The 26,297-nt window shown below is 40.7% G+C and overlaps 4 protein-coding genes across 6 annotated transcripts; 2 read left to right on the top strand and 2 right to left on the bottom strand.

Annotated features, from left to right (window-relative positions):
- Positions 1-253: 253 nt before the first annotated feature.
- Positions 254-2,680, bottom strand: LOC119727653 (serine/threonine-protein phosphatase 6 regulatory ankyrin repeat subunit C-like). The gene is made up of 2 exons (XM_038199640.1): positions 2,571-2,680; positions 254-2,116 (listed from the first exon to the last, which is right to left on the bottom strand). Exons 1-2 carry the CDS (start codon positions 2,640-2,642, stop codon positions 740-742), a joined length of 1,449 nt encoding a protein of 482 aa, XP_038055568.1. The 5' UTR covers positions 2,643-2,680; the 3' UTR covers positions 254-739.
- A 509-nt stretch (positions 2,681-3,189) lies between these two features.
- Positions 3,190-5,993, top strand: LOC119727229 (sodium/glucose cotransporter 4-like). Its single transcript, XM_038199094.1, has 4 exons — positions 3,190-3,204; positions 4,286-4,606; positions 4,724-4,841; positions 5,578-5,993. Exons 1-4 carry the CDS (start codon positions 3,190-3,192, stop codon positions 5,805-5,807), a joined length of 684 nt encoding a protein of 227 aa, XP_038055022.1. The 3' UTR covers positions 5,808-5,993.
- Positions 5,994-6,512: 519 nt separating this feature from the next.
- Positions 6,513-15,559, top strand: LOC119727652 (sodium- and chloride-dependent glycine transporter 1-like). 3 transcript variants are annotated; one of them, XM_038199639.1, is made up of 15 exons: positions 6,513-6,742; positions 7,558-7,772; positions 8,090-8,324; positions 8,799-8,930; positions 9,208-9,541; positions 9,911-10,043; positions 10,998-11,132; positions 11,335-11,438; positions 11,668-11,792; positions 12,310-12,422; positions 12,740-12,880; positions 13,345-13,444; positions 13,789-13,889; positions 14,140-14,310; positions 14,555-15,559. In XM_038199639.1, exons 3-15 carry the CDS (start codon positions 8,114-8,116, stop codon positions 14,714-14,716), a joined length of 1,962 nt encoding a protein of 653 aa, XP_038055567.1. In that variant the 5' UTR covers positions 6,513-6,742; positions 7,558-7,772; positions 8,090-8,113; the 3' UTR covers positions 14,717-15,559. The 3 variants fall into 3 exon arrangements, with proteins under 3 accessions (XP_038055567.1, XP_038055566.1, XP_038055565.1); XM_038199638.1 differs by having other exon boundaries at positions 7,543-7,772; XM_038199637.1 differs by lacking the exon at positions 6,513-6,742 and having other exon boundaries at positions 7,352-7,772.
- Positions 15,560-17,507: 1,948 nt separating this feature from the next.
- On the bottom strand, positions 17,508-24,355 carry LOC119727126. The gene is made up of 5 exons (XM_038198988.1): positions 24,174-24,355; positions 21,896-22,008; positions 20,400-20,644; positions 19,686-19,907; positions 17,508-19,205 (listed from the first exon to the last, which is right to left on the bottom strand). The coding sequence occupies exons 2-5, from the start codon at positions 21,964-21,966 to the stop codon at positions 19,174-19,176; spliced, it is 570 nt and encodes a 189-aa protein (XP_038054916.1). The 5' UTR covers positions 21,967-22,008; positions 24,174-24,355; the 3' UTR covers positions 17,508-19,173.
- Between the last annotated feature and the right edge of the window lie 1,942 nt (positions 24,356-26,297).

Here is a 26,297-nt window from a genome sequence, read left to right as displayed (position 1 = left end):
TGATTTCGATCCACTTCATGCAGGACTCCTTGCAACACGGCCAGCTTATTGTGCATTTGCACTTGTTATTTTCCAGTGGACTTTCTGATCTTGCGTTGACCATTGGCCAGTCTTGTTTGAGAAAAAAAAAATTTCATGTGTGCTCTCGTCTCCTGAACAAATTGATAATTATGGTCAAGAAGTCTGTTTTGGTGAAGCATCCCTGTAACGAAAGATAATGGAGATCAGCAGATAACACCGACACCGACAATGATTTAGTTTATTGAATCAATTAATCATAACTTTTTCAAAATGTGTCGGCACAAATTAAACATGAATTCTTTGTTTGATTTTTTTTTAAACTGAGCATATCCTTAACGGAGCAGTAATGCAGGATACTACCCTCGTACAAATAATTTCTATAATTTATTCGACGAAACCCGATCTTGAAAGACAATCATAAAAACACAACAAATAGTGATTAAAAGGTTTTTTTCTGAGAAATATAAACATCACCAATATGTGTAAGGTGACATCTCGTTAAATTTCTAGTCTAGGAGTGTAGGTCCTACATGTTCTGAAAGCAAAATTCCTTGAATGTTTGGATCATTTTCGATCAAAGACATCGGAGATCAACGATCATAGAGCTGTCGGGGTAAAGCTTTAAGCTTTATTAGTGATGAGCTACCGTACCTATGAGTACCAAACTTTGTGCCGATATATGGCGTGCCTTTTCACATTAAAGAAAACCCACACGAATTCAATCATTTAGCCTGGGATCCAAGGAGCCATTCAGGAAATCAAGGTGAGGTAACTCCCTCCGTTCTAGGAGGTAATCGACCAAGTGTCCGCAGTAGCTCTCAGGGTCTACGCGATTGGCCACCTCATCTCTCAAGACTCTCGGAAGGGGTAGTTCACGTATGATGTCTTGATCCCCGAGCCGGTGAGGCCGGACGGCGCGTCGCACAGCTTGCCGGCAGAGGTAGCGGAGAGACGGTAACTTGATGGATACAACTCGGATGATCTCCGTGATCTCTTGGTACAACCGAGACCACAGGCCGCTGTGCACGTTGTCGGCTACACACTGCCCGGCTGGGATTGACGGTGTCGTGGTCATGTGGGATGCTAGGAGAACCACCGATTTGATGTTGGCGTAGTTGATGTGGATCTGGTGCGAAAAGAAGAACTCGATGAGAGGAGTCCTGCCCATTTTGTTCTTCAAGTCCGCGTCTGATCCCCGTGCAAGGAGAGTTGATATCAGGTGGTAGTCCACCAGGCAGCCTGCTGCGGCGTAATGGAGCGGTGCGTTTCCGAGCTGGTCTTGCTCATTCAAGTCGACATCGTGCTGGAGAATCTCCTCGATTATGATGAATTTATCCTGAGTCGGTGACTCGGTGTAGGCATTGACGCACGTGTGGAGGATGTACGGTATAGCGTCCAGCCTCCCGTGAATGATACCGAGATCCAGGAACAGACGGAAGACATGCTCGTGACCGGCTATCAGGGCCATCGCTGCCGGGGTTTCACCGAATGAATTCAGGACATTTGGGTCGGCTCCGTGAGCTAGGAGCACAGAGACACTCGCGTGACGGCCCGCCTCACAGGCCCTGTGAAGAGGGGTGGACTTGTCCAGACGGCTGTTGATGTTCACGTCGATGCCCGGTACCGAGCACAACAGCTCGACACACCGATGGCTTCCGCTTGTCCACCTAGCCACAAGCCGTGACTGGTCGGCGAAGGAGTGGAATTGCAAAGCCCGGAAGCTGCCTGGGTTGGTAGCGGCGTGGTGGAGAGCCGACTCACCGTTCGAGTCCAGGACGTTTGGAGAAGCACCTGCCGCAAGGAGCAGCTCCACCATGTCCTGGCGGCCTCGGCTGGCTGCCACATGAAGCAAACACAGGCTGGCTGGCAGCCTTCTCTGCAAATGCCTGCCTTGGGGATTTAGGATCACCAGAGCCGGTCTGATTACCCATCGGGAGGGATACAAAATATCAAGACTGGAGGGGAAGGATCCAAGGCCCTTCGTGAAGCCACTCAAATCTCCCGTGAGAATGTAATGCTGGAGCTCAGCTAACTTCTCCAAGTCTCCAATCGATGACACACGTCCTTGAAGATGTCTAGGATTTCGCCTTCTGGACTAGTGTGGAGACATGAAACATAGACAAACATGAAACATAGATAAACATAATTTTATAGGCAGGCAAGAATCGAAAGGCATAGATGATAGCTGAAGATTATAGTGTTATTAATAAAAAAAAAATCAACTAATAACTTTGTAATGCTCTACGTTACTCATCAGATGAAACTTGCACACCAGGAGTGATGTAAATTCAATATTGGGTTTTGCCCTTCATCGACGTGTTTTTATAAACACTGTAGGCCCATACTCAGTGTTGCCCCGAGTGACTGTGAGAATGTACTCAGGTGGAACTCGGACCCACAACCTCCTGCTTACTAGCTCGACCACCGAGCTTGCCGGGGTCGGCTAGCTGGTTCGAATTAGCCAGCAGATCGGGGGCAACACTGAGTACGTACACAGTGTTTATAAAATACTTCGGTGAAGGGCAAAAACCCAATATTGAATGGCCTACGTTGGTAGATGAACCATCTGCTGAGGCTAACGCTCTTCTGAAAGGCCATATCGCTCCAAGCAAGCTTTCCATCACGTTAAGTCGTAGATAGTGTATACGGTTTTCGAACTTTAAAACAATATTTTGTCAGTATTAATTACTTAGCAACGGTGGCGAATGCAAAGTGCGCGCACACAAATTTCTTTGTGTGATGTCATTCGGAGCCGGTGTGACGTCATAAGAAAAATCACGCTCACACATCCAATGACTGGCTCCATACAAAATTAATTAGCAAACCATTATTCGCAACGATTAATACAAAGGCAAAATCATTCAAAGTATTTTGAAAGCCGAGGATTGGAGACTGTTATACCAACCATGCATGTGCCAAATCTAATTGGTTTATAGAGGTCTCGTACCGCGTGCGGGTGACAGGACAAGAGGGGCGTCATGCCCACGGTTGCCGACAGGCATAACAAAAACAGAAAAACAACAACCTAAGCAACTTTTTCACATCTTTTCCTCATAATTGCACGCTAACGTCAATAATATTTAACCACAATCGAAAGATGATGCAGTACAGAATAGAACAGTATACATGATTGAACAGCATTCGATTTTGTGAAGAAGTGTGACATGGATGACGGTGTGGCAGGTAATTCTGTCCCCCCTGGTAAATTTGTCCCCCCGGACAAATTTACCGGCTCGTGACCCGGTAAATCTGTCCGGGGGGACACATTTACCTAGGTAGATCTGTCCCCCTCCCTGGTAAATATGTCCCCCTATCCAACGTTGAAAGTGTCCCCCTGGTAAATGTGTCCCCGTGCATGCATGCGGTGATACGAGTCGTGTTCGTGAGCGCGCGCATCGCCGCAAGTACATGCTGCAAGATTTGTGGCAGCGTTTATCGCATGTGTATAATGTGTATAATGTGTATAATGTATATCCCCCTACACGAAGGAAATTCAGCCAATTAGAAATTTCGTTACGCGCTACGATGGGAACGCAGACCAATCCAAGTAGTCGTTATATCAATGAGGCGTCCACCGTAGAATAGGGCTACTGTAGTGCACGGCCTTGCTGTAATTTCACCGCACTCCGAGTCCGAGTCGATCGAAACATAATTGTTCACATTTCACAAAGAGACCAAAAAGTTAATTTTATTCATCTTCATGAAAGGCAGACTAAAAAGTAAAAAATGTATAGCTTGTATGAATTCATTAAAACAATAATTATAGGGAATTACTGGCCTTCTGCGCTGCAAAACTAGGGGGGAAAAAAACCTGGAGGGTACAGAATTACCTGAAGGGGGACAGAATTAACAGGCCGGGGAGGACACTTTCACCTTCGTGCTTCGTTGGTGTTGCTGCTCATGTTCGGTAGAGAGGTGGTGACGGAAATAGTAGGAGTGCCGGTGTTTTAATCAATGTTCTCCGTAAAACAAACCAACTGGGGAAAATGGCACCTCTTTGAGAATGACGGCTATGTAGTACGATTCCACGTTTTAAAATCTCACAGGACCAAACCACACAAGGCCATTTTCATTGGGTTTTAGAGTCAACCAAATGCGCTGGAAATTTGCAAGAACCTCAAGAGAGAACACAATACATTTTTCAGATAGTTGTGAAAATTCCTCTTGGAGATTGCTTGAACCAGTCACCTTTTGTGACCTTTATCAACTTGAGTGGCACTTGTATCACAAGCAATTTAGAGTAGATGTTCATCCACGTTATCAGTGGTATAGCAGAAACGCCATTCGCATCCAAATTGTCTTCCTAATACTTGTATCCCTGTGCTGGATCTACGCAAAAAAATGTAACTTCTCGCGATGTGTGTTTCAGGGAGCGTTCTTCGGTCTGATCATCGGCTTTCTGATCGGCGCCACCCGCCTGGTGCTGGACTTCGTCTACGGCCTGCCGTCCTGCGCGCAGCCCGACGAGCGACCTGGCGTGCTGCGCAACCTGCACTACCTCCACTTCGCCTGCGTGCTGTTCGCCATCAGTCTGCTGGTCACTGTGGTGGTCAGTCTTCTCACCAAGCCCATACCGCGCGAAAAGGTGAGTGGCGATGGTCAGTGCACGTTATACATAAGGTCATCATTTAAGATGGGATAGTTAAGTATGATATATATACCTTACTTCTGTGGATTATAGTTTGTTTGCGTTTTGTCGCAGTTGATCCGACTGACATGGTGGACTCGTCACAGCAGCCAGGCCCGTCAACCAATTGAAGAAAACCAAAGGGCGAATGGAAATTACGAAATGGTGGAAAAGGGGTCCCCCAAAAATAAAGGTTTGACAGAATTTTGTACCCTGAGAACTGCTAAAGTATTTCCCTTTAATTCCGAGTATAAGGCCGACATGTTTCTCATTCTTACAGCAGCTTGTTGATATAACGCATCATCTTCTAGGTATAGTCATAGAGGTTTTTAACTCAAAAGCCCGCGGACCACAATAATTTTAACAATGCAGTTTGCATGAATCTGGCACATTGTATCCGAATCTCTTGTAAAGAGCTAAGGGCCTTATTCACGAGTCGGCCATGCTGAAGTGAAACTTTGAGGTAGAATCTTCAGTTTTGGAATTTGCGAAGAGAAAAGAAAGCAAGAACCGTTATTACTAAATAATTCATGTCTGCTTGAACGAATAATTTAAACTTTGTAATTATACATTCCCTAATGTTTTAAGCCAGATTTAAACAAACAATGAAAGTAAAATAAGACTGCATAAATAGTCTGGCGCCATCCCATTCAACAGTTAACAATTTATGAAACACATTCAGGGAACACGACAAAATGGCCACCTCGTGAATAAGGTCCATTGTCCAGATATCTTCGACTTTTACAACTAGATGGGCACGTTCTAGATCAAAGACACATCAGTAAACTCTGGACGCCCAAATTTAGGCAAACCCTTGAAGTCAGAAAACACTTCGTACTTGTGTCTGCATAGTTCACCTGGAAAATTGCAAGGCCTTGGAATAACGATAAAGAAATTCAAACTAATCAAGATTTCACCTACTTTTTCAGATGAGGAGATCGAGGTTGAGGTCTCCATTCCTCGTCGAGCCTGGTACTGGCTTTGTGGCATGAGTGGCGGACACCAGACCGCTGTCATGGAGATGACCCCTGAGGAGAGAGAAGATGCAGACAAGAAAATGACCTCCATTGCTGAGGATCCCAAATGGCACCGCGTGGCCTGGATAAACGCTCTGATCTTGACAGCAGTTGGAATTATATTCTTTGGGGTATTTGCGTAATACTTCTGAGTATATGAGTTACAATGTGCTGGTTAGAAGACGATTCTTTTGATTTCTGTTCAGCTTTAACTTGAAACGACAAGTTTAGTTGAAAAAAACGATTGAAGGTTTAATTTCTTGGGGTTTATTTTCATGGGGTTTATTTTCACAATCTTCCGGTCACATTTGTAATTTTACCCAATGTATAAAAAAGGCCTAATTGTGGAAAGTCATATTTTAAGGGTAAGTTTCCTAGTGATATATTGAAACTAGGTCAGCTGAATATTATGATTTATACGTGTTTTTTGTGTATTATGTTTGACTTGCTTGATATTGAGAGTTCATGAATTGGGCACCATTTTACTAGTAAATATAGTAAGTTAGCGTAAAGATTCAAATATTTTTGTTTGCACCAATATTTATACGTTTTCATTAATATGCACGTATAATACGAATACAATAGAGTTTTAACATTACATTCCAAGGTAGTTATTAAAGGATTCTGGGAGTTCATTGTTGACTCTTCATTTAAAAGACGAGTGTACTTCGGCCTTTGATTTAATTATTTGGAACGATAACAAAACGAGAAGTAGACATATCTCTCAATGCGGAATTGTTACGAGTGTCGTAGGCCTATGCATTATCAGTTTAACCGGCACCGCAATAGTCAGACAAGGCAGTATTATATTTGACTCTCGGTCACCGTCGAGCCAAGGTTTATTCATATTATGTGCAGACGTGAGAGTCACTTATTAGCAAACGGTCAACCGTTGCGTCATGTACGTAACTCATTGACAAAAGGCAGATAATAAGCACACCGTGACCGCCATTTTCAGTGTAGGCATCGCAAGTACATAGCATCCATACGCTACAATGCATCGTGCGGGAAGGCAGCAAATTGAATCGGGAAATTGTCAATTTGTGTGATATTGAAACACCGTCTGGCGGTACGCAAGGTAATAAAATTGGGTTTTTCCCCATACTTTTAATTTTTCCATTAAACCTGAAAATTATGCACACGCTAATGTTCTGTCTTTGTTTACGCCTGTGCAATATGGTTAGTTTTGGATCGGATAAACTATCGACTACTTAATACTTGCATGTATAATATCACTGATTCCATTTTGTTTTGCATTATCTTCACAACGATATTTCATTTAGCGGAATTTGGTGTCAAGTGTCTAATTCGCATGGATTACAATTTTTATTGCGATGGAATGTATATTTATTCGTAAACGATTATTTTACAATTGATCACAGCAGCTTTGCTTTTTTTGATAATTTGGCTGTAGACGCTATACCCAAATGATATGTGGATCGGCTGTTATATTTAACAGCATTGAGTATTTATCCATACTACGAGATAACTTAGGCTTGTGTGTAGGCCTATGCAAGTTATTAAAATGTGATGCATAAAAAATAATGTATAGCTTTTCGGCCAAAATTTCAGTGCATGCATCGCCCGTTAAACGTCTTTGCTTTGGGACCAACACTGGAATTTATTCTCTTTGCACAGTATTACTGACAAGCCACATAGACTGTATATCATCAGCATACTAGATAATAAGCTGGTTCGATCCGGATCTAAGAGCGGCAGTGAGGATAGGGTGAGGCATCGCGACAAAACCTGCAAATAATCAATGACTTGCTTCGATCGTAACTAAGAAAATCTTTCTTATTGTATTTGGGACATCCGTATTCAGAAATCGTGTGTACGGGTTGGTATGTTAATGTTATCACCATCATTGGTATCCAGGTCTCGTTGTTTGAGGTTGACCGGTGCAGGAGTTCAAAAGGGCACAGCGTAGGAAATTAACAGGCTAGGAGTGCAGGACTCCCGGACTCCCGATAGTCGAGCTCACAAACAACGGCGTCACGGTCCTGAGCAACACAGATTGTTGCACGCCGTGTCAACTAGAGCTCCAGAACTTTGGTGGGAGCCGGCCGTTACCTTTGCTCTGCCTTCACAACAGGTTCCCTGAAAAGGTAGGCTTAAAAATGAATAAGGTTTCCACGAGTTATATCTACTTGTCGATAACATGGTTGAGGGTACACGTGTCTGGTAGGTCGTACTGGGGCATTACCCAATTGTACTGTGGTGTACTCTACTGCACAAAATAGTAATTTAGTTTCAGAGAACATGTCAGCTAAGATCAAAGTTTCACTCCTCAAGTTATATGATTCTATTTTTAGAAGTACAACCAGAGAATCACGCTGAACGCTCGAACGCGCGCACGCGCTAAGTTTCAAAACACAAAAAATAATGGAGGGATCATGAACTTCATGACTTCTTTACTCAACAGAAGAAGCCTCAACTAGCACAGGTAATGGAAGCACTTCCAGTGGATGATGAGACCGACGGTAAGGGAACGGAACCTACAGACGAGGGGACAGATAATGATGGGAACGGGGGAGAGGATGCAGGGGGGAGAGGCAACTGGTCTGGCAAGCTGGACTTCCTTCTGTCCTGCGTCAGCTACGCCGTGGGGCTTGGCAATATCTGGAGATTCCCGATCTTGTGTTTCGAAAATGGAGGAGGTTGGTTAAAAATGAAGGTTGTATTTCCTTAATGTAATGTCTTCACAGAAGGATTGTTTCCAATGAACAGCCCAGGACTAAACGTGTATTTTATACAAATTACAAATGAAATTGCATACATGTGTTAATTTTATGATTAACAGTGCAACTTTACCATGACACTGACATACATTGGTCAGCAGAAATACCCGACAAACTTCACCGTAATTACATTGTTTGAATTTAATATGCGGCAGCAATTACGGAGTTCAAAGTTCAGATCAACTGAGAGATATAGGCCCCTGTTTGTTTGTGTGTTTGACCTTGGTTGTTGTCTATAGTATAGCCCAGGTTGGACGACGTCTTCATTGCATTGCGTGTACACAACGGAGTCCAACCTGGGGTATCTATGGTATAGGTTGACATTGCGGATAATCCGCTTTCCAAATATTTGCAAGACAGTTTTTTTCTTCCGGTTTTTTTTTGTTTCCGCAGGTGCCTTTCTGCTGCCTTACGTCATCATGATGCTCGTGGTCGGGATGCCAGTCTTTTTCCTTGAAATGGCAATGGGGCAGTTCTCCAGCCTCGGTTGCCTCAATGTGTGGAAGTGCACCCCGATTGCAAAAGGTTTTTTTCTTTTACGGAAAATGCAACTTAAAAAAATTATGAATGAAAAAAATATGGATATTTGTCCAACGTATCACATCCGGACGATTTTAACGAAAAATGTAACCGATAAAAAGTCTTAACTAAGTACTTTTTTATATGAAAATGTCGTATGTTTTTAAGCACATTTTTAAAGTCGAACATTCAGTATATTTTTTGTAACAATTGAAGATTATTGACATATTATTTTAAAAAGTGGATTCAATTTATTCATATTATGTTGGTATTCTTTCGGTAGGTCTGGGATACGGTATGCTGATGATAGCCGCCTGTATTGCCACCTACTACAACGTCATCATCGCCTACACCCTATTCTATCTCTTTGCCTCCTTCACGAAGGAGCTGCCCTGGAAGACATGCGACAACAGTTGGAACACGCCGAACTGTAGGGTCAGCAAGGCCTGCAAAGACTGTGACACCTATACAGGCAACGACACCTATCTCAATAGCACCTACTTCAACGGAACCTTCGATGACGACACCTTTGGCCTATACGACGTGTACGACGACGACTTTGACAATTCGTCCGAGAGGAACGTTTCTACGACCCGGCCGAGCGAGGAGTACTTTAAGTGAGTCCAAGGGTATGTGGTCTGGATCATAGACTTATGGCCTAATGCTCTGTTTAGTTTTACTCATAATTTTGGAAAAAGTTCCCCAATCCCATTGGAAAGTATCAGGGAAAAACTATAAATGAAAGCATGTTATAATTGTTTATAAAAACAGGGAACTCTATTAAAAAATACTAATGAAAACTAATTGAGCTTTGTATTAGGAAGATAGTTTATCTGTTTTAAGTTAAGTGAAGTAGTCTTGACCAAAATGACGTTCATACCAGGTCAAATTAAGGCTCTTTCAAGCCTAAGTTAATGTTCATAATATGTCATCCAAACGTAATGATGAAATATGAAATGGCGACCATTTTGTTCTTTCTTTAAAAGTTTGCGCATGCTTGATGTGTCAGACGGCATCCATGAATTGGGTGAAATCAAGTGGGAACTAACCCTGTGCCTACTTCTAGCATGGATCCTAGTTTTCCTGAGTTTAGCCAAAGGGATACAGTCATCTGGAAAGGTAAGGTTGGACATTTTGCAGATAACAGCATCGGAAGTATTTGAGTTAACTTTGAAGATCCGGTTATTCCCGTAGACAAACAGAAAACTGCTGGGTCGCTTCCGGAGCTGTCTTCAACAATTGTCTTGATGTAAACCAGATACGTACTATAACCCTCTTATTTTGATTCCTAGTTTCCTACATATACGATCGGTTCATATGCCCTTTGAGTTATTGATCCAAACTTTTGAGACTTATACATGTACTTACAAGTGTGGTTTGTGTAATGGCATGCCTGATACAAGCTATGCTTTCTAGGTTTTGCCACCTCTATACTGGCCTATATATCTCAACTAATACCTTTATTCTTCTTCACTTCTTGCCATTAAGAGGAAATAAATTATGTATGTGTACTACAGTGTCATGTGTAACTGTATATTGTATACGCGCTGTATACCAATTGACAAATCTGAATAAAGAGGGTTTGTTTTAATTTGAGAAATGATTGTGGACGACCTTGAACAGCTCTGTGTCCTAAGTCTCTTGAGGAAATCTCAAAACCTTTCGGAATCACTGTATGATGATCACATATCACAGACGTGCGCTTCTATTTCTTCATTTGTCATCATAACATTCGATGGTGCAAGGACCAAACCAAGGTTGATTTGATCAACCAAGTATAAACCTCGCTTCAAATATGCAACCGTCGTACTTTGTTCTGAAAAACGAAGTTTCGGAATTGAAATTAATTAATACACTTAGGCCAAAGCAGCTGTTCAAAATACATCGTGCTAATTTCAACGTTGGCAGGCGTCAGTTTTATTATCTCTTCCTTTTAGTTTTAACTACCATTCGGAAGAAACACACACATTGATACAGTTTAATCTGATTGCTTGAATATTAAATTCAACCTTTCTTTAATTGGTAGTTAATCGAGTTAATGAATAATTTATTTTATTCACTACTTCAACTCAGGTAGTGTACGTGACTTCTACTTTCCCATACTTGGTTCTCATTTCCTTGTTCATTCGTGGCATAACGCTGGATGGCGCTATTGATGGTGTTATTTTCTACATGAACCCGAATCCAACTAAACTGTTGCTTCCAAAGGTAAGTGTGGAGCTTGGTCAATCATAAATGAAACTACACTTCCAATGTATGGATTTTTAAAAACATTTATCTCTTTCAAAAAGCTTGTTTTGTGCAATGCTAAAGGATAAATATGACAAAGTAATGTTAACTTTCCGTCCGTTAACTTTGTTACGAACAAAATGAAAATAGTTCATTGTTTCCCCCATGCAATTAACAACAGGTGTGGCAAGACGCGGCAGTACAGGTGTTTTTCTCACTTGGATGTTCTTTCGGCACACTGCACACTCTGTCCAGTTATAACAAGTTCCACCATAACACCCTCAAGTAAGTATGCGATCAAAACGTTGTGCGGGAACACCCTGTGCGAAGTCTCACTGCAAAGCTCATAACATTTAATACTACATTTAAATTTCGGGGTGCCACACCTGGAGTATAACCCAAATGCGTACGATACACAAACTCACTCAAACTAGAGCTGGAGTGAGTTTTGTAACTTGGTTTTTATCATGAATTTGCATAAATATCCGGGTTTTGTTCCCCCTAATCATGTCAGAGATGCCGTGATAGTATCGTGGCTGGACTGTCTCACGAGCATCTTCGGCGGGTTCGTCGTGTTCTCCGTCTTGGGTTTCATGGCACAGGACGCTGGCACTACGGTAGACAAAGTCGTCGACTCGGGTAAGTACCTCGTGTTTTTTTTATTTCTGATGATTTTGCGTTGATGAGATGTAAATTCAGAATATTTTGTTTTGCCATTCGCCCACATAAAGTTGTACGTTCAGTGCGGTCCGAGATGTCAGTGTGAGAAGGAAACAATATCGCTGAGCAGCTTGGTGATGGGACTCGAACCCGCGACCCTGTATCACTGAGTCTCTACACAATTTCTGGTGTGTTGGATGTGTCAATTGTCCTGATGAAATAGTGTTCTTGATGTGCTTCGTAATTGCTTTGGGAAGACTTCAGCGGTAAATGTATTAACTGATGATCAATACTTCAACCATGCATGTGGATAGTTCAATGACACCGATTTATGGTTGACAAGTCTTTATAATATGCACAAAATATTGCTAGAGTCCAATTTAACACCAAGGAATGATCTGTCATCCATTCGTGTAGTTCCAATACGAGTTGACGGAACAGAATATAAAAACAGACAACCCATCCAATCAATGTCCTACCTGTATCCTCCGCCCAGGTCCGGGTCTTGCCTTCATCGCCTACCCCGAGGCTATCGCCCGAATGCCGCTGGCTCCTCTGTGGTCAGTTCTCTTCTTCGTCATGATCTTTATGCTAGGGATTGGAAGTGAGGTAAATGACGTTAGTTTCTCTTCTTTCAGTATTCGTAATTTGCGAACACCCTGAGCTATCTGGACACTCAAGGCAATGTGTTCAATTTGCTTCAAGTAATTGATTTAATTTTTGTTGTTACTACTCTTTCGAAGTTCAAGAAGTTTAGTGGAGGGTGAATCTCAATTCAAATTATTCGACCATTTTACTTTTACGGCAAGGCGTTTTTGATTCGATTCTACGTATTTATAACAGTGTACTGGAAGTTTTGGGGGAAAATCAGATGCTAAATTCAACCATGAACTGCTGTGTTTGTTTTGGTCTTTTTCAACGAGTAGTTCACGCTATTCGAAGCGGTCCTCACTGGTCTGGTGGACGACTTGGAGAAAAACATCAAGAATTTCCGGAAGTACAAGACGCTGCTGACCTTAGGCCTTTGCATCATCTGTTTCCTTCTTGGACTTCCAATGGTTACCCAGGTAACAGCAACGACAAGAGTTTCCATACATTATTTAAATGGGGATTTCTTGAGTTGAGGCTTTACACTATTTACTATTTATAGATGAGTGCTCAGTATCACTATGTGTTAGATTGTGAACACTCTTGGAGGATAACTCTTGGGGATGAACGGATGAACACTCTTGAAGGATAACATGTTTCAATTCATAAAACGTTCTGTTGCACATATTTGATTGTCACTTGTATATGGCATATTATGCAATATGAAAGCTGATGGGTATTGATTGAGAACATATAATATACCTTTGATACTTTAGGTTATAATCACTCAAAATCACTGTTGGATGAGCTGGGCGAGAGGTGTTTATTTCCCAGAGCTGGAACGTTACTTATCCAAATTTGTATCCCCATAAAAGTATAACATTTAAAAAAAAAAAGACGCTTCTTATCAACAAATGTTATGTTTATATCTCTTATACTCCAGGGTGGCGTTTACATCGTAACGCTGTTGAATACTTTCGTCGCGAATGTTAATTTGCTGATTGTGTCAACCACGGAGATAATAGTCGTTGCGCACTGCTACGGTAATATAGTGTGCATAATGTTGATGAGTATTATTACAAAGAGTTGCCTGATATTAATATATCTGTGATTGTATATGAGTGTCTTCACATAGTCACTAGACTATAGACGAGTCGTTATCTGAACAAATGAATGTTTAAAACTGATACCAAAGTTTTCCATTTGTCTTCTCAATCTTACAATTAACAAATAAACTTTGCATAATTATATCCTCGTCCAAATGTCGATTCTCATTGAACCCAACACATACGACATTCATGAAACGTACAAGTGCCATTAAATTAAATTAGCACTCTTTGAGTGACTTTTCCGAAAAATAATTGAACTTTTTCCCACCTTCATCCAGGAATCAACCGATTTTTAGTCGATATGAAAGCCATGCTGGGCTTCAAACTCAACATTTACTGGAAGATTTCATGGTGGATCGTATCTCCAATTGCTTTGCTGGTGAGTAGAAATCAGTTCTGAGATTGGCTTGCATCTACGTGATATTTGCCGCATGTGCTTGTGATAAAAATCACAGTGTCTCCTGCTTTCACGCAGTTTGATGCTTATATCTTGACATTTTACAAAAACCAAAATTAGCGATGTAACACCGTGTGGTTTGTGGTCAGAAAAGGGCTGGGGATCGCCTCCCTCTTCGGGAAAACTGTCAGAGCTTGAATTAAATTTTCTCCTGTTTTTTTTTTTGCGACAGTGTGTGACAATCGCCTCGATTGTTTTAAACACGCCTCTGAAATATGGCGATGGTACACCATACCCCGACTGGGCGCAGGCCATTGGCTGGCTTATTGCAATGTCGACACTGGTACCCGCACTGGTTTACCCGATGTATTACATATACGGACTTCAGGGAACTATACTCGAGGTAAGATGATTGTTACACGCATACAATGCAATTTATCTTTCTATTTTTGTCTAACTCATTTAAATTGAGGAATTCATTATTTCCAACAACATAATATACCGGTACCACTCTATGATGAAATTAAAAAGATAAATACCTCAATGTGCAATTAGTCTGTTTTGCTGCTGCACATCGATTGAGCAACATTTAATAAAATTATATCAACAATAACTATTTTTGGTTCCTTTTGTTTTTATATCTATAGCGGATACGACTGTCGGTAAAGCCAACGCCAGACTGGGGGCCCGCTCTCGACAAAGACCGGGTGGTGGCTGGGTACGCACCCCTATCTGGTACCGATCCACAGGAATACGAACGGATGGTCGAACAGGCAAACGACGCAAAGGACAAAGAGACCAACATTTGAGGGCGATTTTAGTTGCAGCGCCTGTTTGACAGTAAACGTCCCCTTTACAATGCCACGGTATTAATGCACAAGTTAATGTACAAAATAATGCACTTTCAAATTCGAAGGCTTTTATGGTATGAACAACCTTTCGTTCTTAAACTCATATCTTATAGTAGAATTTAGTTTTTGATTAGTTGTTTGCCCTGTTTCGATAAGAGAGTATATAGTGTGGGCCAACAAGCCGAAAAGTTGCGTGATGGATATAATGTCTGCTTCTTATAGAAAATTGCATTGATTTCAGCTAAAAATGTGAAAGGTGCAATTTTAACATACAGTTAATTATTTCAGTATATAGGCTCATCATGCTATTGCAGACAATTGCAATAATAAGAAGGAAATACTTTCAGGGTTCAAAATTCTGCAAGCAAGCAGGTTATTTTCTTTTATATTCTTCACTGTTTTGAAGTCTCAAGTTTAACATATATAAGTTTCCGTTTCCATTTCTTTTTCTGTTCTTCCTTTTTTTTAATCAGGGTCCTTGTCAGTTAAAAGCCCATCCTGATTCCATGCAATGAATTATTTGTATATTTAAAAGACTTTCAATTTCATGTTTGATTTTGCTTTAAGTTGTTTTGTTGGAGGGTATATGTTTTACAATGGATTCAAATCTATTTTTTTGCAAGCGGATTTGAAGTTGCGGATCAACGCCACGAGTATGGGCTGTTTCGGCTATAATACTCCAATTAAGAAGTGGGAAGCTATGTGTACATTTGAGCATTATTTTATACCAATTAAAAGTTCCTTAATTCAAATATTTATCTTTAATCAAATTAAACTCTCCAGATTGCAGATCATGAAGGCAGAAAATTATTGAATAATACATTATTCACTTTGTATTTTGATGTTTAATTGTTAAGAATGAAATAAAATTATGTCAAAACATTCTAATTGACTGAAATAATAAATTGAATCACGACATATTACTCTATTTGTTTTTTTAAAGAAGTGTTTGTATGTTAATATAGCCCGACATAAAGGTCAAACAGTATTCCATTACGTGCGTGCAACACGGTAAAAGATACAGGCTTAAGTTATAGGCCTATCCCATAAGAAGGCATGAATAAAGTTTCATGTGAACCACTCCAAAGTAGAGAGCAATGAACTCTTTAGGTGCATTTCTTGAACATACATTGTATTAAATCGAATTATACCTGTTCACAAAACTTGTTCAAATTAATTACCTATTTTTTTTCCGGGTTTGCAAACCCACTCCGGAAAGTGCTGAAGAGGCTCATGAATGACAGGCGCCGATTGATCTCCATGGTAATCGTGTAGTTTAGGACATCTCTTATATTTTACAAGTTCCGTTCATAAATCAAAACCCTGCCCTCTTTTCCACAAAATTAAGCTAGCTGATATTCAACATGGTATCTTAGCGAACTATTTAGAAGATTCCAAACACATAAAGTGACTTTAAGTGCTTATATGATAGCAATATGTTTGGATAGTAAGTCCCAAAGCACAAAAGTGCCCTTTCGTTCTCTTACATGGGAACGGGGTCCTAAACTGAACGGTTACCCTCTTACCATGCTTACCACTTAGCTTTGACGGATAGGCCTAATGTCATTAATTGATGCTAATTATCGCCACAATTTTCAGTTTGTGTAAGATAGTTTTCAAAATGTAAGCTTACTTTGGTATTGGCAGACAAGAGATAGCTGCTGCATTGGTAGTAGGCAGTCGTGTTGGCAGCCCTCGTACTTGCAATGTGTACCGCGTTCTAACTTGCACAACAACGTCCGATGGATGTTGCAGTGCACATCGCATACACAGCTTCAAGTTCAACATCGCACGCTCTAACGTAAGACCTCAACGCAAGACCCAAAAGGCCAAGCTGACACTCCTTAGTGTTGCCTCCTGTTGTTCCTCATGCAATTAACGATCAGCTTTCTATCATATGCATGATGCACTTCCGTGGCGTTTGGTTAGAAAATAAATTACAACTTTGCAGCGCAGACGAACGCCACATAAAGTGTGACGTAAGGAGGTAGCCATCTTGTTTTATATTCATCCTCGTTCAAAAAGTTGTAATTAACTAACTCATTTTTAGAACCCTCCTATGTTGATACTCCGTAAACACCAAGGTAAAAAAATCTCTCACTTGAGTTGAATTATAGGCCTATCTGATTTCCTAGTAGGCCTATTTTTTTTTAATGTGCATGGAAAGTAAGCAAAGTTGTATAATGAAAATAGTCGTTTGAATGAGATCCAGAGTGAGATGGCGGTCAGACGTAGGAGCGAACTCTGAATGGAATATTCCCGTCAATTCGTCAAACAGCACAGTGGACCTCTTTTCTTCACATGTCCACAAAGAGTATGTAAGGTAAGAACACGTTTGTTTATGGTGTAAATCGAGGATTCCCCATTGTTCCTCATCATCGATCTTTTGTTCATACATGTACTAACTTTTTTGCGACAGCTCCCATTGGTTTTGTACACGTTTTCTAATCGAGGACGTCCTCGATTTGACTTTGTCCTCAATTAATTACGAAATGATGTTTTATATGTGTGTCCTCGATTTCACACCATAAACAAACCCACACACACCCAAACATCTTTGTTAAACCTTCAATCGTGGACCATATTTTCCTCTATTGTTCAAGGTCCACGTTTTAAAGGTGTGTATAAATGTACACACGTGTAGATCTGCTAATTATAAACCAAAGCTGATTATAAAACTGAAGGAAAACAAAACAAATATTGGAAGAATCTTCAAGAAAACAAACAAATAGAAACTCAATGTCCCGGATTGAAGTGTATTGATTGTTTATTGATCAAACTCTTACAACTGTCGTATTAAAAACAATTGCAAACCAAAATGGAAATCATTTAAACAAAATTGTGTTTAAAGTTTAGAAGAAAAGGCAAAATGTAGTTCATAAACTACAAATTATCCGAATAAAGGCGTCGTGCAATTTATTTTTACATTGACATTTTTGCCGTAAACAATATAGATATACAGTGGTACAAGTAAAAGTTACGATGCAATATTCCTTATAATAATAAAAAGACCAACCAACAAACCTTTCAGTATCCTTCAACAGATTAGGAATTTGTATCGAACTGCCAACATGACGTTAAGCTCATTATTTATTAAACTATGTACTAAACTACATCTACTGAATTTTAAGGAAAGCAGAAGCGAAAAAGTAAGGTACATGATCATTCCTACATATATTGTACACTTAAAGAAAGAACAAAAATATGTGGGAAATTTAAGGTACAATTGTTAGGATAAGGATTCAATTTAAAATAGTTCCCACAAAAAAATGATAACATCAAACGGAAATTGGAATTGAATAGTTCGTCTATAAATGGTTATTAAACAGTTCTCATATATACTTGTTAGGAATTCTAGTTCAGTTCAGTGACTCAGCTAAAGCTATTTACAGCACTATTTATATGGTCCTTTTCTCCTCTCTCCTTGATTCCGTCAGGGAATTTTCTCGTTTTCTCGTGATTTTTCCACATTTTTCATTATTTTTCCGAGGTGCCATGGACAGAAAAACTATAGACACAAACAATCTTTGATTGCAAATGCTCAGTGGACAGGGGAAACTGTTTTGGTCGTGGAAATTTGACTTAATGCCTTTTAATCAGTCGATCTTTCTTCTAAACTTTTTTTCAGCGTGTATATATAATTATTTTACACTGGTCGCAAAAAATAGGCACTTGTGATAGCTTTTTAAGTCTATTTTAAGTTCGGCCGAAAATTTATGCCAAAAGTAGCAATAACGCATGAGGAGTCCTTTTTTCCTTCATCAATGTACAAAACAGGATCGAGCAAAAAATGTGTTCAACGGCATTTCTCAAACTTTGTCTCTTCGGCTTTGTCTCCGGCTCCAGCTCTATTGCCAAACTGCGTGCCTGAAACCCGATCCGGAGACAAGGCCGGGATTTGAGAAACGGCCAAGAATTCGTTATAGCCTAAAAGCGCCCCAAGCGTTGCGCATGCGGTCTTATTTTTTCAGAGACGGAGAAGGACAAACCCAATTCTACGATGAAGCGGATTCTCCAAAGCGATGACTTCCCGCGTAAATGTCGATCATATCATCGATCGCTTCTTAGTGACCTCCTTCACTTCCGGTTCAAAAGTCACACCACATCCGCCTCGCCCGTTTCAAAGTACGAAGACATGTAAGACTACCATCTAGAACCTACACTGTCTACATCTTTACTAACTTTTGCATGGAAGTATATATTCTTTGTAACATTATACAACAGTTTTTTTTTAACAGATCCGAGTATAACGAGAAGGCAACCTTGATGTGTGTTATACACATTTTGCTGGCTTGGTGTATGCATCAGGCAGGCTTTCTACAGGTTTTCAAATTTACAGGATGAATTGTACTTAGTACAAGTGATATCAGCTCATTGCGTTTGCATTTGATTGATGAGATGCGGCTGCAGACTGATTACTGTGGGCTTGCTTTGGCTGTTGCACTACCTGTAAAAAGGGAAATAAATGACAATGATAAACTTTCTTTTGACGTTTTTTCCCCTAGATTTTACAAAGCTATCGAAATAATGTGGAATTGATAAAATTGGTAAAATAATGTTTTCAAAACTGATCTAAACATTTAATGGACATACATAAATTTCACTTCACGCGAAATGACAAGAAATTGTGAATTTCCGTTTGGAAATTCGTTTGTCTTAATCAATCCACTTTAATCAAAATAAAAATCACGACCACGTAAGTTTTCTTTTTTTACGTCATACACATCAAGAGCAAGTTTGTATTTATGTTTCTGCGGTTGTTTTGTCGGAAGAGCATTGCTTAATCCCTGTTTTCTCTGTATGAAAATCTTCCATCCAAAAATAACCCCAAGAGAATCCAGTGTGAACCTTCCCTTCAAAGATGCGGGCGACATAACCTGCAAACCCTTAGCTGTTGCCCAAACTGCTGCACGAGCGCTCATCTTACCTTCCGATTCTGCAGTCTTGTTGTTGTTCCGGTGCTTGTGAATGATGTCTTGGAGTTCGAGGTTCATGTCCCCAACGTCCCTTCTGAGTGACTCATACTTCCTGTACAGGTCGATCCGGGCCTTGAGTCTCTCCTTCTCGGCCTCCAGCTCCTTGACCTGCCTCTGGATGTCGACCTCCATCTCCGCCTCACTCATCTCTTTCTCCGCGGCTGCTTCTTTATCTGTTTAATCAATGGGTACAGGAAGGTGGGCATGTTTATAGACATATGTATATCCAAATAAAAAAAAAAATCAGTTTTGCAGCTCGTTAAAGAGCTATAGACAACTTTCACATCTCTTCATGGTTCAGGATAAACTAATTGACAGGCGGTTAGGGTAGGACTGTGGTTGCCTTTACCCCGATCGTTCCCGGTTCGGATCCAAACCAGTGCAGCATTCTGAATATTTTCATTGCAGTATGCTAATTTTTACTCCTCATGTGGGTGTGACCTTAGCACTCGGGGTATTTGGTATACTGTTCTACCGACACCGAGGCAGTATATTATCAACCTAAACATTGTTGTGTATCGTGACACATCTTCATCACATATCAATTTGCTTGAATCTTAGTCGTGGGATGAAGAAGTTGAGACAACATCATGATAAGAAAGATGTATGCAAAATGAAGACAATAAATGAATCAGACACCGATGAATGACCAAAAAATAGATTACCTTCAGAACCACTATTTTGCCCTTCCTGTGCACCTCCAGCTGCCTCGGCCGCCCTCTGGTCGTCCCTCTTGCGCCAGAACCATTTCCTCTTCTTAGATGACTTGAAGTCTCCATCTCTGGACTCCCCAGTTTCTTTGGGCGCCTCCCCGCCCTCGCCACCTCCCGATCCTCCATCGCTCGTCCCCGCGGTCTCGCCTTCGGCTGGCTTGGTGGTGGACGCCTCAGTAGATGCGCCTTCTTTGGCACTAAAGAGGTAAACAGCAATAGCATAATACATCACATTTCGAAACCCAGTGATTTAAGGTGTTTTTTTTTTGTTAACGGGTAGTTTCAAAGACTTGCCACGACTGAAAGATAACCTTAAAAGTAACCACTAGTTATTGCAAAGCTGAAACGAATCAGGCGTCCCGAAGAAGCCTTACAAATTCTTATCTTGTAATATGCGACTAATTAAGCACAGCGATTTATGATGGTAAAGATCTTAGGATGAGGACATTATTATAACAATTGTGACAAATATATTTAGTCTTGAACATTAGCATTTTAGATTATTTTGAAACACTAAAAGGTAAGGGTGTAATGTCCCCTTTACGGTAAACGATATACTGTATGCATCTCCTTGTAGCCTATACTGTCTGGCATGAGGCAGATGACGTCAGACTGTTGCGAGGGGTAACCGGGGTCTTTCACCAACCGGCACCGGTTCTCATCCGGACCAGGGGCAGCAAAATCACCTCCGCTGATTGAATCCGGAAACCACAAACTCCCACTGTGACCCGTGTGGCTAACCCCTCCCCCTCCCCAAAGCCCTGAGAGTAGGGGCAGCCGGACGTGTTGTCTGCTCACGACATCTTTTAGGATAGTGAGCAACGTGTAGTTTTTCCCCGTCTGTTTTATACACGGGTTTGATAGTGGAAACTCTGCTTGACGTTTGAACCCTGAAGGGGATTGTCTACTTTCTGTCCAGATAGCTTCGGATGAACTTTTGCGGTCAAAACTAACTGTCCAACATCCCTTGTGGGAAAATATAGGTTCAAACAGAGACTTCTAAAACATCAATAATCATCTATTTAGGAATTGAAGTTCTTCCTTTCTCATTTTCTAATTTATTTATTTATTAACCAAGCGTAATAGGAACGGTTCAATTGCATCAACTAAACTCTGTGTGTGCCTTTTCACAAAAGTTGGTCCTGTTTTTCTCTCTATGCTAATTGCCAATTTTTTCAAAGTTTTTTTGGGGGGTAAGTGTCATAAAAGGAAGAAGCCTATAGAAGGAACACAGGCTAGCCCACACACGTCTGGTTTTGTGTTTTATTTACCATCTCCAACGCGCATAATTAGCAAAGTATTCACCATCCGGGCACACTCTGCCGCCAACGGGCACTCCACCCTACTTTTATTCCTGCACATGATCCTGATAGATCAGGGTATCCAGCGCTTCTTCGATAGCACAATCATGTCACCCCTATGTTGGTTCTATTTCTTGATCTACTTACGGTGAGTCTGTGGTTGTCTCGGTCTTGCTCTCTGTCTTAACCTCCTCCGAAGCAGCCTCCTCCTTCGTCATGTTGAATCAGTTAAAATGAACCTGATTTCCAAGCTTTAAAACCTACAGGAAAAAAATGACAGTTTGTACTCAGCACACATCGGTATTCTTTATAATTAGGATGACATCATTGGCCAACACATTGGATTTGTTTTTCGATCTAAGAGTGCATGTTAAGATAACTGTGAATGTTGGACCATGAGATAATGACTATAGCAGTTTATCTGAAGAATGTTAGGATGAAAACTTAGAAGAACCTGGTTGTTATTTGAGGGTTACACCATAATCATCTCTTTTTAGACGAGATGCCGAATTGGCATTTCGACTAATGTGATCTAGCCATCGTTATGAGGATAAATTCAAATCCAAATTTTTAGGTGGTACGATGGAAACTTTACGATTTTGTCTCAAGTTCAATGAACACTGTCCCATTCGTTGCGCAAGTGCTTGTATGTTTGTTTGTTTACTTGTTTTTTTCTCTTTCTGTCTTTTTGTGTTTTCAGGCTCTGGAAATTCTTCCCACCAAGCCTTGAACTGGGGGATATTGCCATGAAATCTACCATGGATTCATGACTGCCACACGCCCATACCCTTGGCCCCGGAACGACTTTCTGAAGCCAAAAAGACTCCCCAGCTGTCATGGCCCTGGCGCAGTTTCTTCGTGCAACAAATTCTGACTCCTAAAGTCGCAGGAAGGAAGCCTGTCTCAGTGACTCAGGTACTGGAGCTCAATCCCCGGGTTTAAAGAGGGATGACAGCCAACAGAACAAGGTCAAGATTAAGTCGAAAGCAGACAAGGGTAGGTTCTTATAAAGGATGTGAATCATGTGACGGGGGACACAAGAGACAGTGACAGTTGGAAGTGTCATCTACAAATAGATGGCAAAACAGAAGACAAATTTTCACCAGCAGGACAATCATTTCAACTACACAGGATGAGTAACATCTTGTTTCATTGCTTAGATGTTTAGATGTGGATTTTTCTTCAACACTTACTCAGCAAACCACTAACTTCTTCTGCAAAGCATCTAGAGACTCGACACCAGCCTTGTAAAGCTGGCGACCAATTCATTTGAATCATGGATGATTCAAATAGGCAATAAGTCTGGAACCTTGACACCTTTGGTTCACTTAATTTTTGTCTTTATTCTTTAATATTTTAGTCAACCCTAAGAAGTGAGCAATACAAAGAGTTCCATTGCCAGTCGCGACCTTCTCAAATCAATGTTTGCGAACGCTCCAACTTTTGAAAATTGTCTGCTCCTTTAAAATGACATAAAATTGAGACAACCTAAAGTACTGAAGACAGTGAGTAACAACATCCCATTAGGTAAGACGTAACAATTGTTCTCACAGACAAATTCGAGAGGACGTTTTCTAAGCGGGCACTTTCCCCTTTCAGTGACTCGTCTTAATTGGCAGGTACATCCTCCGTAAATTGCACGCTTCCTCTCATGCTTGTTATCATTGTTTAGTGGAGTTTGTGTCTCTGGTAAACAGTGATAGGCCTATCATTCATTGACCCCCTTCCCCATACCGCACAATACAGGCCTGGCCATGACCTGTGTGAATCCATGCTGGCGTACATATACCAAAGGCAAGAGAATTTCACTCATCATTTGCAAGTTCACTTTTTGAAATTAACATTTTATAATTGAAAAAGGTTACCTGGGCTGTCTATTTATTGAGTGATTGTTTAAAGTTATTGCTTTTGATATAATTGCTGAAATAATGAATGCGTTGTGTTGTTGTTGGAGTTCACATATTACCTTTGTTGCGTTGTTGTTTTTATGAGGGTTGTATTGTTATTGTCGTTAAAAGAATGCCTGTCGTACTGTTACTACTATTGGTGATGTTATTTTGTTTTGCCGTTGATATCACAGACTTTTTTGTGTTATCGATCAAGTGTCTTTAGTGCGGTGTTGTTTGAATGGACTATTGTTTGGTACCAAACAATTGGTATCAAACAATTTGATCAACAACAAATCTGTCTGAAGTAATTAATTCCCAAGTTCATTGCAATTGGAATGGTATTTGTCGTTCAAAACCAAACATGTTTTCTTAAGGTCGGGTATAGGCCTATAGGTACCACTGAGGGCACACTTACTGTAAACTTACCAAAACCGCAGACAATATGAAATGATATAAAGTACCTCATTCTACTTGTCTAAGCATGTAATACAATTTTCACAGAATTCTTCTAAAAGAAAGAAACAAATAGTTCTTACCAATAACGTCACTGTCCAACTGTACCAACTCCGGTTGCCGTAAAGGCGTTATCCCAACGTGTAGCCTACACCCGTCGTTCCACGCAAACTCAACCCCGAATTTCTCCGCAGCTTATTTCGCACACACACACGGGCTTGGGTGCTTCGCGTAGATTGAGAGGGCTCTAACTGTGACGCCAACAGACTGGCTCCGGTGTTTATATAGGGAAGGTCCCACTCCGACCGCGCCCAGTCTAAGGAAGTGACTTGTTATGCCCGATATAGCTCTCGGCCTATGTGTAAAGTCTTGAACACTGTTGCTGGATCTTAGTCACTGAGTCTGTGGAATAAGATGTTGCTATCGGTTGCCAAGGATTCACATGGCTGCGGATAACAGTTTGTAAACAACCCTTTGAGATCGGTTTTATTTATTACATTTATTTACCCAGGGTGTGCCCAAACAGTTTAAAAATTGGTTTCCATGGTGGCCCCGCATACACTACACATGACTACACATAATGTACAAATACAATGCATTACAAATACAATACAATGAGAATGAAATAAAATAAAAGCATATGGGATTACTACACGATTGTAAAGCAGCTATTATAAATATTGTACAACTAATAAGATGGTCTTTCACTACACTTATAGGGACGGTGTTACATGGTGTTAACGCAAACCTTCACTGTTCATATACAACTACAATGCAAAGTTTCAAACCTTTCTATATAATTCATAACAACATAAGGTCACGCTAATTTGATTAATGAAAGTCTTTCGCTTCAGTTTAGACAATGAGGCACTCGAAATCTATTTTTTATGTAGGCTTCAGAATGGAGGTGAGAATTCTTGGAAGTGTTGTCAACTTTTCATTCATAAACACAGGCGTTCAGACCATCCTTAATAGGTACGGAAATCTGTGGAAACGTCCTCAAACCACAGGCTTTTGTAAGTGTCGTGTGGGAGTTGTTTGGCCTTGGCCTTTGGAGGCAGTCATGAGGGATCTAGGAGAGGGGGAGGTCAAGTAACCCGACGTCTTGGCCATTGACTTGAAACCGAAGTCACACTCGGGCCAAGGATCGCCCACGACATGGAAGCTTCAAATCAAATCCATCAGATTTGCAGATTCATCAGGAGCATGCAGGGATGTAGTGACCAGGCCTGTTATGATACTGCTTCAAAAACTTGGAGCTGATTTACAAAAATGGGTCACACCTAGCGTTCAATAATCTTCAGCCTGTTCCTAAACTCCGTACTTAATATCGATAATATTGAAATGGTAAATTAAATCCTAAGCAGGAATAAAGAATGGAAGTCTACCCGACGTGAGAAACGAAAAGTGCAAATACTGCTGTCTCGAATTAACAACATATACCATGTGGTGTATTATTTTGGTAAGCAAAATATTCAGAGCACACTCATTTCTAAACTGCAGAGGGTGACCAATAATTTTTTTTTAACTGGGGCTTGGTGTTACAACATTAATGTCAACTCATCGCATTTTCCGTAGCGTTGTCCCAAGACGTCCACAATCACTCATCATGTTTGAACTGTCGATCTACGGGGTCCCCAAACACCTTGTGACATTCAGCTCTGGAAGGTCTTATGAGGTGCTGATATGTCGTCTGAAAATGTGGGCATCAAGAACCGGCCTGGCTTTCATCAATTCATGTTGAAGAAATCCTTGTGGTTTTGATCATGGCATTTTATGTTCAGGCCGGGACTTTCTCTGCGAATTACATGGTCTGTGAAACGTCTAACTGCCAAATTCAATTCTTGTATTACACTGATGAAAATTGCTATGGTACCGAGTTTTGGGTTGTGGTTGCTAGCTTGGATGGTGGGAGTTTGGGTGCCAAAGTGGCTCCCATCCTTGTTTTACTTTTTAAAGGGTAGTCATATCTCAAAAAGGGCCTTTACTAAAGTGCCCCATTTCAACTTCGTATTTTTAGAGGCATACATTTAGCGATGGTTCAAACGATTCTCACTTAATATGACCGTAAGCTGTATATTTTAATAAAAGGTATACCCTAAATTAAATCAGATATTTCAGAGAATTTTAAAAACCGCAATATTCTCTGGTCCAATTTTGCGGCATGATCCACAAACAACCGCTTGGTGTTTACCACAGATTAGAGA

The sequence above is a fragment of the Patiria miniata genome, unplaced genomic scaffold (genome assembly GCF_015706575.1).
Source record: "Patiria miniata isolate m_02_andy unplaced genomic scaffold, ASM1570657v1 HiC_scaffold_20, whole genome shotgun sequence".
Taxonomy (NCBI): domain Eukaryota; kingdom Metazoa; phylum Echinodermata; class Asteroidea; order Valvatida; family Asterinidae; genus Patiria; species Patiria miniata.
The sequence above is the reverse complement of the archived record's forward strand: the minus strand, read 5'-3'. Positions and strand labels throughout refer to the sequence as shown.